This window comes from Mandrillus leucophaeus, unplaced genomic scaffold (genome assembly GCF_000951045.1).
Source record: "Mandrillus leucophaeus isolate KB7577 unplaced genomic scaffold, Mleu.le_1.0 Scaffold1276, whole genome shotgun sequence".
Classification (NCBI taxonomy): Eukaryota; Metazoa; Chordata; class Mammalia; order Primates; family Cercopithecidae; genus Mandrillus; species Mandrillus leucophaeus.
Window position 1 is genome coordinate 409,350 of NW_012101165.1, and position 12,646 is coordinate 421,995.

General features: G+C 43.2%; 1 protein-coding gene across 6 annotated transcripts in view; it reads right to left on the bottom strand.

The window, feature by feature from the left end:
- Positions 1-12,646, bottom strand: part of CALD1 (caldesmon 1) — a 201,818-nt gene that overhangs the window by 74,658 nt on the left and 114,514 nt on the right. For 2 of the 6 annotated variants that reach the window (XM_011972147.1, XM_011972145.1), the window contains exon 1: positions 6,367-6,640. The exons of the other annotated variants lie outside the window; for them this stretch is intronic. In XM_011972147.1, coding sequence (XP_011827537.1) covers positions 6,367-6,419 — 53 coding nt within the window. In that variant the 5' untranslated portion in view covers positions 6,420-6,640. Of the gene's footprint in view, positions 1-6,366; positions 6,641-12,646 lie in introns of those variants that run through there. 6 annotated transcript variants of the gene reach the window in all.

Here is a 12,646-nt window from a genome sequence, read left to right on the forward strand (position 1 = left end):
CTTATCACTTTTGGGAGGCCGAGGTGGGAGGAATGCTTGAGCTCAGGAGTTTGAGACCAGCATGGGCAACATAGCAAGACCCCATCTCTACAAAAAAATGCAAAAAATTATTAGGGCATGTTGGCACACGTCTATAGGAGGATCGCGTAAGCCCAGGAGGTTGAGGCTGCAGTAAGACAAGGTTGCGCCACTGCACTCTAGCCTGAGTGACCAGAGACCTTCTCTCAAAAAAACCGAAACTAATTAAATTAAAACAAAAACAAAAACAAAAAACCTCCATGCTGACCCATGTAGCTGGCAGCCTGGGTGGTCGCCAGCCAACATAGCTTCCTAAGCTGCCCTGAAGGCAGGGACCAAATACCAAGGTCATGTGGTATGTTCAGTGGTTTTCAAACTTCGGTTTGGGACCCATCTGCAGCTTCTGAAATCTATTTAGTGGGTGGCCAGCATTTTAAAATGAAATAGAATCGTATAGAAAATACCAGATGACATTGTATACAGCAAGGGTGAGCACTGTTTTGTGAAATTTTTGTTTCAAATGTATATACATATATAGTGTATAGGTACTGGAGTTACAAAATAAAATGCATTTATTTCAGAAGGTCATAGGAAAAAAAAAAAAGAAAACTGAGAATATTGATGTAGATAATGCTAAGCTGGGTGGGAGGTCAGAAGACAACAGAACCCTTGAGGCCAGAGCCTGTGCTTTGTCCTTTTTGATGTTCTTAATGCTCAGTGAGTACAGCAGTATTCACTAGAATGCGAAACCCTCAATGAGTATTTGCTGAATGAATGACTAAATGAGTCAGGTTTACAGATTTTCTAAAGACTCCTCTTAAAAATTCAATTAGGTTTGGAAATAGATCCAGGCAGCACTACATTTATGAAGAGGTTGTTTCTAAGACCTTCATTGTAAATTGGCTTTTGAAACTTTCAACACCATGACACATGGTATTCGGGCTCTCAGGTCAGCCTACAACCACCTTTTTAAACCTAAGGTATGTCTGAAGCTGGTATGGAGAACTGAAGCTGTGTTTCTATAGGGAAATGGATCCTCACTAGTCTGGTTAAAAATGCCAGGGGTAAGTTCGCCTCCAGAGGACAGAGGACCTCTTTCCCATTTCTCATTCCTCTTGCCACTGTTAGGCCTGTCTCTATAAAGTGATTTTGATGTGCTGAGAGGAATGTGAGAAGCAGCATAGGCAGGGCTCATTTCAAGGGTTCAATAGATCAAAGGTAAGGAGAGGCAAAAATGCAGATAGCAATGCAAATAGCATCAACAGATTTGAAAGGCTTGTGGCCACCAGATATTGAACCAGTGTGAATGTGCGTGGGCTGGCTATTTGTAGAGAAGACACATAATACACAAGGTCAAGACCACCTCCATAATCACCACTGTTCGTGCAGTGCTGCAATATCATGTATAGAGTACCCAATACATGCAAAGCACAGTGACCTATTTCTCTGCCATTCTTTCTTATTTTTAATGTATAAACAGCAGTAGCAATTTTATCCCTGACCAGATAAGGGGTCCAGGTCATTTAAAACCTTTCTTTGAACTAAAAAGTAGGCAAAATTGGTCAGTGTTGAAAATGCAAAATGCTTGTTCCCCAGTGCCGCAAAGAAATAGCACTCAAACATAAATGCAATTTTCTCAGAAAGGCAAACTTTACCTTCTGCAGAAAGGGTGCCCCTTGAAGATGGAACAATGGCAAGAGCACAGCTGGACAGGGGAGGGGCAGGAGTTCTTATTCCTGATGCAAGTAGCCCCTACTGCTGTGTCATTCCCTATTGGCTAGGGTTGGACCGCACAGTCTAAGCCAGTTCCGACTGGCTATTTTAAAGAGGGCAGGGGTATGAGCCAGAGTGGCGGGGTGAGTAGTTTGGCGGGAAGGATGGTTAGGAACAGGTAATCAAAGGTGACTTAGGTCAGAGCAGGTGACCAAGGGTGACTCAGGTCAAAGGTCAAAGCAGGTGACCAGGATGAGACAGGACGGAACAGGTGACCGGGGAACAGATGTGAACTACTGATTAGGACTGGTGGGAAAGTTGTTTGCTGAAACTAGAAGCAAGTGGGCAAAGAGAACCGGGAAGTTAAACTTTAAAATGGAGAATTAAAGAATAAGAGAGCTGAATATACTGACATACTGATTCTTTGAAGAGAAACCTGAAGTTCTATATTTAACAGTTTGGCCTACAAACCAATAGTCACAAAATGTAAATGCCCATTACTTTGTAAGAGAGAAGACCTCTCTCACCAGATTGTTGATTTTTACTTTGAACGTAATTCTAACAGATGGGTGTCCTGTTATTCTTGGCTACAGCAGAACAGGGAGTGGGACCACAAGAGGCAGATGCATTAATAGGTATTAGAAGAGATTTAAAAGCATCAATAAGTAGATGGAAGACATCACATAATAACTGGACCCATTTTGGATGGGAGTCTTATCCCCTGAGGTATCACTGTTTTACAGCATGATTAAAAAACTACGTTCCTAAGGAAAACTCCTAGCAATTTGAAAATGTTTTAAATGTATTATAATATCTGTTTTAAAAAGGCAAAGAGTTTCCACTAAATACATATACACACACACATATATATAACAAAATTTAGCATTCTGCATAACTATAATGCTACATTTCCTGATAACATTGAATAAACCAGGCATTCCTAAACTTTTAACAAATCTCAATATTCTTGTGTTCATTTCCTTTGTCATTTCTGCAGAATCTTTAAAAATTCTGCCATTTATTTATTTCCCAGCACTATTTTGGATTCAGTTCCCTCAGAAAACAGTGGGATGAACTAAATAATTTCCTATGTTTCCTTGACCCCATGATTTTACAACTTATATGCCCTTCCATGTTTGTTAGAAAATGTAACACACACAAAACAACTTTTAACTTTCAGCTTCAGGATACATAAAAGCACACTTCTCTATAAGAAAAATAACCCTTTATGGACTAAAACAAATATTTACAGGAAACCCCAAATCTTGTTGCAAGTAAACTTCCTTAGGCTTTGGGAAAATGATAAAAGCACCAGTGAAAATATTAAACTGCAGGTGACAGAATCTCTCAGTACAGAATCTCTCAGAATCTTGGTAGGAACAAATTCAGCACCTTGAAATCTAAATAACTGAGCAACCATTCACACCTGCTCCTGAAAATAACATGGCCCTTGTGTAGGTCTTGGCATTCAGGAATTTTAACATGCCTCATTAAAAAATCACAGCCAATCTTGCTCTACAGGTGATGAAACAGAGATAAATTATCTGACGGAAATGCAAAGGAACTTAGAATTCATTTTGTTGGGCACCTGTTTCAGCATTTAACCTAGTACAGTCTAGCAAAGCAAAAGGAGTGAAGGTTTTGTGTGTTCAAACGGCTCAAATGAAAAATGTAAACTAAGGTGAACTGAGTTTGATTTACTCAATAATAGGAAACTTAAAGAATATTTCTGGAGCATCAGCACTGTTCTGGATGCTGAAGATTCAAAGATTAAAAATCGTTCCTGCCCTCAAGTGAAGTACCATTTATTGGGAGGGAAGATAGCTGTGTTCAACAATAACTTTAGTACTGTGAAAGGAAATTAAATTTTGGTACCCTGAACACATTTGGACAAAGGGAAAAGTCAAGCTGGGAACTGGGTCACTCAAAGTCTTCCCCTTTCAGTTCCTAAATAAGACGGCTACAAGGTGAAAAGCTATACAAGCCTTCTGCATATTTTGTCCACAAGGATATTCCTAGTGAGCTGTTAAAACTTCACCATGGCAATGCAAACGGACAGCTTATCTTTATAGGTGCAGTCACCCTGGCCCACCAGACACCAATGCATATCTGAGTGTTGCCCTACCCCATTTTTGTCTGTTGTCATATGTAAAATGCAGATTCCCCGCATTTTTCCTCTGCCCCTTTTGTTTATGTGATCTTATGTAAAAAATGCAGATTCACTTACATGAAAATTGTGTACTTCTCAATATCCCTGCCCTTTCCCCTTTAAATATGGAGCCCTCAAAATCGTCTTCTGATAAAGGCAGAGACCTACCTCCCAGGTACATCCTTAACTTTGGCAAATAAACCTCCTAAAATGATTGAGACTTGCCTCGTCATTCTCCTCGATTGACGGTACAAAGCTAATAAAAGAAGGATGGGCAACGGTTATTAGAGTGAGAGAAGTGAGGAATGAGGAAGGTTTATAGAGGAAGGGAGCATCTGATCAGGGCCTTGCAAAACAGGAAGGAGGTCAGAAACAGGAGGGTGAGGGTATTCCCTGTGTAGGGAATAGAATGAGTCCAGAAACAGTGGTGGCTTGTATATGCTGAGTGTGAGGAGCTGTGAGTGATCTTATTTCACTGGATCAGGTACTTCTATACTTTTTACAAATCTCGACATCCCCGTGTGCATTTCTTTTGTCATTTCTGCAGAATCTGATAAAATTATGCCCATCATTTATTTATTTCCCCGCAATGTTTTTAACATTCTCCCTGGCGGAAGTCAGAATGGGAAGAAATATTGAAGGTATATGATGGAGAACTTTGAATGCTGTAATAAGGAGAATGGACTTTATCTTCAAGGGTGGGGTCTGTAGGGGACTGGATCAGAAAGGGGAGAGAGAGGCCGAGGATCAGATGGCAGGCAATGACAACCATCCCACTGAGAGGCAATAGCTGTTGAAATCCAGGAAATGGCAGAGTAAACAGAGAAGGAAGACACAGAGAAAGGAGACTGATAGAACCATAGGCATGAAGGAATGGAAACAAGTGTCAGGTCCATGAGTTGAGAGAAAGAGAGACAGCCAGCCACACTGGGCTCTTTTCCTAGCATCCCATGCTCCATTGAGGATCAGCTGTGTGACCCTGGGCAAGCCCTTCCTGTGCCTCAGTTTCCTCATCTGAAATGAAGGCTTTCAATGAGATCAGTGGTTTCTTTTTTTTGAGACGGAGTCTCGCTCTGCCGCCCAGGCTGGAGTGCAGTGGCCGGATCTCAGCTCACTGCAAGCTCCGCCTCCCGGGTTCACGCCATTCTCCTGCCTCAGCCTCCCGAGTAGCTGGGACTACACGCGCCCGCCACCTTCTGAACTGTTCCATGGAGACCTAGGATTCCAAGGAAGTTTTGATGGAGAGGGAGGGGAGGTGGGGTAGAAGAGGGATGAGGAGTGGGGTACAACTGTGCAGTGGGCTGTGACTGGAGAGTAGAGTGAGGACGAGGAGCTCTAGATCCCAAACCTTCTCTCTTTAACCAGAACATCTCCTTCACACAATAGCATTCCCTTTAAGATCAAATTTGATTTTTAAAAAAGTTTGATAAACACCGTACTATACAGATAACCTCTACAGTCCCTTTGAGCTCTCCCATGTGAATAACCACACTTACAGAAACTAGTTATCCAAGAGATCTGCTAATGTAATGGACATGGGTCTTGTTTTTAGGACCCTGATGAGTTCCTCTGTTTATTTGATTAACTGTTGTACAAACGCTGGAACAACTGGAACAACAATTGTCATGCTGAATCGGTGCCAAAACTCTCAAAAATGGAAAAGATTTACTGAAAGGCCATTTGGTGTTCTAATTCTTGTGCGGTACCTTTTCCCAAGACCCAGTAAGTTTTTCAAACCTCATAAACACCAGTGTGAAAATGGCCCTTTGCATGAAGAGTACAAAGCCATGGCTTGGCTACCGACTGTTGTCTGCTTTGGGGTAAACTGAGTTACCCCTCTGGGTTCTGTTTCCCTGCCTGTTGAACAAGAGCATTGCACCAAAGAGTTTAAAGGCCTCCGTTCTGGCTTTAACATTCCAGGATTTCATGATCCTAAACCCCTGGAGCCCGTTATCTGAACAATTCCCTGATCAATAGCATATGCTCTGGGTCTTGTTCTGTCTTAGTCAGATGGTCAGTATATTGAGGGCTTTGGCTGTTTACTTTAAGGATTGGGCAATGTGTGGTTTAGCCAAAATCTCTGAGCCCTGCCAATGGATCATTCTGAATGGAGGGCTAAGGTCTAAATTAACAGCAGACCTTTAGAAACACAATGCTTTATGGATTGGTATTTGAAACGCAGAAACCCCGTGCCTAGGTATAAACTCCTGGCAAATGGTCCACAAACCACCATTAAAATGGAAACAAGAAAAACCAGCGAATCAGAGCAACCATGAAGTGGAAACCAGAAAGTTTCAGACAGGTCTGAAACTCACACACTCACTGCATTCCTTTCCTGCCTGGTGTCTCCTCCTCTCCCCTCCCACTCCCACTTTTTTTTTTTTTTTTTTTTTTTTTTTTTTGTTTAACAACAATTCGTTTGTTTAAAAAAAAAAAAGAAAGAAAGAAAAGAAAGGAAAAACCAAAGAGGCGAAATGAGGACTCACTTGGAGAGCGCGGCCAGGCTGCGTCTTCCATGCGATCCGGATCCACCCAGCATGTCCGCAGTTGGGAAGGGGCGGCGGGGCAGAGAGGTACGGAGACCTGGCTGGGCCGGGCGGTCAGGGCGTGGGCCGGGCCCGCGGAGGGGCCATGTGATCTGTGGCTGAAATGCACGGTGCAGGATGCTCCCGTGTTCTCCCTTTGTGTTAACACGTTGGTCTGTCCCTGTGACGAAAGTCTGGGCTTGTCCTCAGCCAAATCTACTCCTCCCCACCCGTTCCCTCCTCACAGGATCATCAGAGAGCTGATTGTTATTTTTTACTGTAATCTCTCTAATAGAAGCCCATCCTGTTTAGCGATTAAAGAGCACTGATTGCTTCGAGAGTTCCAGAAGTGTTATTGCTGGGTAGTGAGGCCAGGATCCCCAGTAGCTTTCCTGATGAAGACTTTATATGCTTAACTACAAATAATTTTTCCAAGGTAAGTAACTGGTCAAAGGAAAAAGACACTGACGCATTTGCTCAGCCTTTTGGAAAACAGTTGATCATGGTATTACAGGCATATACAACCTAATTCTGACAAGATCAACAGAAACCAGCCCACCAAAAAGTTCATCCGGGTGCAGTTCTCAGGCTCCCATTCTGAGCTCTGTTCTCAATTAGCATTGGTGTAGGTGGCTTCCAAAGCAAACAGTTCCCACTGAGAAATCAAATCTGAGAAACTCCTCTTATCCCTTTTATCCAGGGAAGGAGGCATGACATAAAAATGCAAACCAAATGAAAAGGGTTGAAGAGAGACGGCCCTGCTCAGTGATGGGCTGGATGGTTCAGCATGTTTGGTGCTCACACCTCTCCAAGAAATGTGGGCAAGAGCCCTCCGGAGAACATGTTGAAACAGCAGGCCCCGTCTGCACCCATGGTACTCTGGCAGTGATCTCATCAGCCAAGCTGGGCGATGGAGCCTGGTCAGCAGCGGCTTGGAAAGCAGACAAATTCCAGTTCCTGAGGAGGGGGTGGTGGTGATTCTGTCTGGAGATGACACTCCCTCTCAGCTTGACTTATGAATATGGTTCTTCATCTCTAATGAGTACTAAACAGACTGGTGCTTGGGTACCAAGCTGCTCGTGGGACTGGCTTTTGGTCAAGTGAGAACAAATCAGATCTCCACAAAGTCGGGTTAAGATTATTCTCTTGGTAAATAGCCAGAGAAGCAGTCAACTTCACACATTGAGAGCGCTTTCACAGAATGAAAGCGATCTTTGAGATCTGTGGCTTCATATCACACGCAGACAAGGACACCAAAGCACAGAGCATTTAGACAACTCACCCAGTGTCATGGAGCTGAACTGCATCTGCTACTCTTGTGTTCAACTTAAAGTTTAACTGGGTTAGGTTAAATGCTCTCTTCACTTTAGCTAGAACATTTTGGTTGTTTTCTTGCTTAAATACTATGCAGTCATCAGAGTCATAGTTTATAGGCCAGGTGAGGTGGCTCATGCCTGTAATCCCAGCACTCTGGGAGGCTGAGGCGGGTGGGTCAAGGTCTGGAGTTCGAGACCAGCCTGGCCAACATGGTAAAATCCCGTCTCTACTAAAAATATAAAAATTAACCGGGGTTGGTGGCGGGTGCCTGTAGTCCCAGATATTTGGGAGGTTGAGGCAGGAGAATCGCTTGAACCCAGGAGGCCGACGTTGCAGTGAGCTGAGATCACACCACTGCACTCCAGCCTGGGCGACAGAGTGAGACTCCATCCCAAAAAGCAAAAAAACAAAACAAAACAAAAAATGAAGTCATAGTTTATAGAGTAAATACAGTTTAATAAACTTAAAGTTAATTATCTCCATATATCATTATGTATATATGCACTTAAATATCTCTGATTACACATATGATCACTGAACATATATTGACAAAAGTAGCACATAAGACACTCATAAAATAGAGGTATGTCTGCCTTCACACAAGAGTACTTAAATACACACTGACTTGTCTTGAGTTTCTCACGCTAGAACTGAGACAGAAACATGTATCGAGGCATTCTGCCGCTCCTCTTTCTCCCGAACTTTGCCCAATTAATTTTTTCTCTTCAATTACTTACAAAAGTCAGTGGCTTTCTGTGGTAGGTAGAATAACGTTTCCCCCAAATCTCCAGAACCCGAGAACATGTTAATTTGCGTGGCAAAAGGGACCTTGTAGTTGTGATGAAATTAAAGGCACTGAGACGGCGAGAGCATCCTGCATTGTCCAGGTGTACTGGAACGAATCACATGGCTCTTTAAAATCAGAGACCCCTTCCCAGCTGTGGTTAGGGGAGCTATATCTTCGGGGTGGGCAGACAGACTGGTGATGGCTTTGAAGATGGGGAGGGGGTCCAAGAGCCTGAGAATGTAACTTCCTCTAGAAGCTGGAAAAGGCGAGGAAATGGATTCTCTCCTGGGGCCTCCAGGAAGGAACACAGCCCTGCTGACACCTTGATGTTAGCCCAGTGAGACCTGTGTCGGACTTCTAACCTATAGAACTGTACATAATAAGTTGTGTTGTTTAAAGCCACCAAGTTTGTAGTTATTTGTCGCAGCTCTGCAAGAAAGCTATCACCTCCTGATTCCCTCCTCCCCCCCACTCCAATTCTGAGGTGACAAGTATAGTTTTGGCATATTCAGAATAGGTTCATAAAATGGAATAACCTAAAAAAAAATCTGTGGTTCTTTCTGGTCAGTGTTTTCCATGGAGGAGAGCAAGAATTTAGTGATCTTCCACACATGTGCAGAATCCATGTACAGAAAGTGTGCTAATTGCCAGTTGTACACAGGATGTCCACCAGGCTATTTCCCTAGCTGCCAAAAGAGGGAAAAGGAAACAGTGCACACCCTCCTTTGTTATTAGGGGCATGCATTTGGGAAGCAGCTGTCTGTCTTCAGTTTGTGATAGTAAAACCCAGTGGTGTTATAACTCGTGCTACCTGGTAGGGTACCAACATGGCAACAGTGAAGAGAGAAGTGAGTCTTGGACCTGGTTCAGACACTCTCTGGGAACAGGAAGAGCACAAAGGCCAATGAAAGACAGGCAGTGCAGGAAGATGCATGGAGATAACAAGTGAATCACAAGCTCAGAGCAGGGCTGGGCCAGGCAAGTGCTTCCAAGGGTCCTCTGAGACCTGGTGGCTGGGGCTGGAGAGGCAAGGTGAGAGGATTGAGAAATAACAATCTAAAGGTTATTTGTGCACAGTGTTCTGGTCCTTCCGAGACCTACAGGCCTGTGTGCTTTCACTGCATAGCAGAGAATGGTACCCAGTGTCCAGCTGCCAGAACTGGTGTCTCTGAGAAGTGAACTAATGACTATTCATTGGCACCATGAACAAGTGGGCCAGTCATCCTTCAGCAAGATAATAGGTATTGTGAATTTGATGATGCTTCAGGACTCTTTTACTAGGAAAAATGAAAGTCTGGGCCACTCTGAGATTACTCATAGCATCCTTTGTTTCTGGATACTTTATTGTTTAATTTTTCATCAAAGAGATTCTGGGCTGGGAAGGTTTGAGGAAGGTCAGTGTAATAGAAAGGAACAGCTCCTACCACAGGGTGGTCCTTTATTAAGAAAATATGATTTTTTAAAAATAACTTTACTTCATGGAGGTAGGAGACCGGACCACATGATCTGTTCCAGACTTTAGAGTCTGCAGCGGTTGTTTAAGAATAGCTTCTACCTTGGAACAATTCCCTAGGGAAAAAAGAGGTATGTGGGAAGCACTGTGCACACACCCTAATGCACTTATGACACACATGCACACACAGGCACACACATATACATGCATGCATACGCACACATGCACAGACACATATACACACAGGCATGCATACACATGTATGCACACACATTTGCGTGCATACGCACACATGCACACACATACAGACGTGCACACAGAGACACACATACATGCATACATGCATATGCACACATGCACACACACAACATGCACAGAGTCATTCACTTCCTACAGAAACTCACATAAACCTAAGGGAAATCTACCACTAGGGAGGCAACAGTACAGGTAGTATAAAGGGGACATTTGAAAAGGCTGTTGGAGATAAATTTTCTTATGAAGAAATTCATAGGCTCCATACTCTTAGAACTACGCAAAAAATCTGGCCTAGACAGCTGGTCCCCCATCCCAAGGTGAACAGGAATGTAGGTAAAGGAGTTTCCATAGTCACAGGCAGCATCTCTTTCCTCCTTTCTGTTGGCCTCTCATCGTCTTCCCCCATAGCTGATGGCATCTCCCATCCCCTGCCTCTGCCATGATGTTGAATATGTTCACTTAAACTATGCTGCTCTGTAATGTCCTTTGATATTGAATGTAGGGGCTGCTGTGGAAAAATCACAGTTTACTCCTCACCCTAGTCTGCCAGTGGTTCTTCGTGGCCTGTGTTGATACACGTTTCTTAATTATTCTTTGCCTCATCTATCTCTAGGCCTGTAATAGGGGCTTGGGTTGTGACACTCCCTTATTATCCTTATAATGGTGACCATGTAGTTTTATTTTGTCACAGCACATTCCTTTTTGCTTTGCTTCGCTTAGCACTATTGGAATGTTTACTACAAGCAAGTCATTGCACTAAGTGCTGTGGGGGATGCAAAGATAAGAAGGGCAGTCCCAAAGGGAGATAAGATATGTATATAAAAATTCTACTACAAGACAGAAAGTGAACAGTACTCTGAAAGCAGTAGAGCTAAAGAACTTCAGTAGGTGACATCCTGTGATCAAGGTCCCAGTGTTTAATCACTCTCACGCTCAATTTATCCTGTTATCGAACTAGATTTCCTGTTGCTGAAATAGAAACCTACTTATCTCTACGAGGGCCACAGGTATTAAGTCATCCTTTAGTCTCGTCTTTTCTAGGCTAGACGCCAATGCCTATTTTCCATCCTTTTAATATCAGCCTGACTATAACAACTCTTCAAACAGGAAACCAAAATTGGACATAATAAAAGCTGACCAAGGCCTGGCTGAAGTCCCAGTGCTGCCTGCCACGTTCCTGTTAACACATCCTAACATCATTTTCACATTGATAATAGCATCTCTTAGAGAGATCATTCATTCAGTTTTGTGCTACATCCAGGGTTTTTGCTTTTTCTTTTTTCTTCTCCAAATGAATTGCTTTGTAAAGTCCTATGCCCACGCTTACTCCTTTTGCTTCTCTGAATTCTCGTGGTTCTTTACAAACCAGTTCCTGGCCTCACCTCTATGAAGTCTTCCTGGATTTGACTTTATTTCTTTCTAATTTATCTTGTTAGGGAGAGAGAAACCAAAAAGCTCATTGAGCCCACTCTTTTTTTTTTTTTTTTTTTTTTTGAGACGGAGTCTCGCTCTGTCGCCCAGGCTGGAGTGCAGTGGCCGGATCTCAGCTCACTGCAAGCTCCGCCTCCCGGGTTTACGCCATTCTCCTGCCTCAGCCTCCCTAGTAGCTGGGACTACAGGCGCCCGCCACCTCGCCCGGCTAGTTTTTTGTATTTTTTAGTAGAGACGGGGTTTCACCGTGTTAGCCAGGATGGTCTCGATCTCCTGACCTCGTGATCCGCCCGTCTCGGCCTCCCAAAGTGCAAGGATTACAGGCTTGAGCCACCGCGCCCGGCCGAGCCCACTCTTGTTTGCATGTTATTTGAGAAATAATTATGTTGCAATGTGTGAGTCAGCCCCTCCAGCCAACTTGCTGTGAGACTCCCTGTTTCTGTTTAAACTGTCTTGCACCAATTACTTAGGCCGACTCTCTAAGCTCTTTTTAAAATCCAGGGTTTTTAAACAACTGGACTATTTTCTTTTCCTGAAAAGTTTCTATCTGAAAAGGATCATGCCTCTAACTCCTTTCTGCCCTCCAACTTGAAACGTATCTTTAAAACAACAAACAGTGCTTGGAAATAGCAGGGCTCTAACGATTTTGAATGAATGGTGGCTGGTGCACATCTACAAAATCCTGGTTCTGGTCTCAGTGAAAATAATAATAATAATATCTGCTTTACATAATTCCAGGAAAGAAGTGTGTACATGAAGAATGTGATTTCGACCCATAAGAAACTGAATCTAAGCCATAGTGCTATATTTTAGAATGTAGATTTGTTGTTCATAGGTACGGGTTGTGAAGGAAATTATTATAAGGACTCAGGAGATAATTCTAGTGCAGAAGAAAAGGTCAAATCTTCAAAGGAAGCATATATTAGTTCATAAGCCACAGAATTCTCAGGGTGTACCACTCTTGTTCAAAGTATCTAAATATTTCCACAACCATAAAT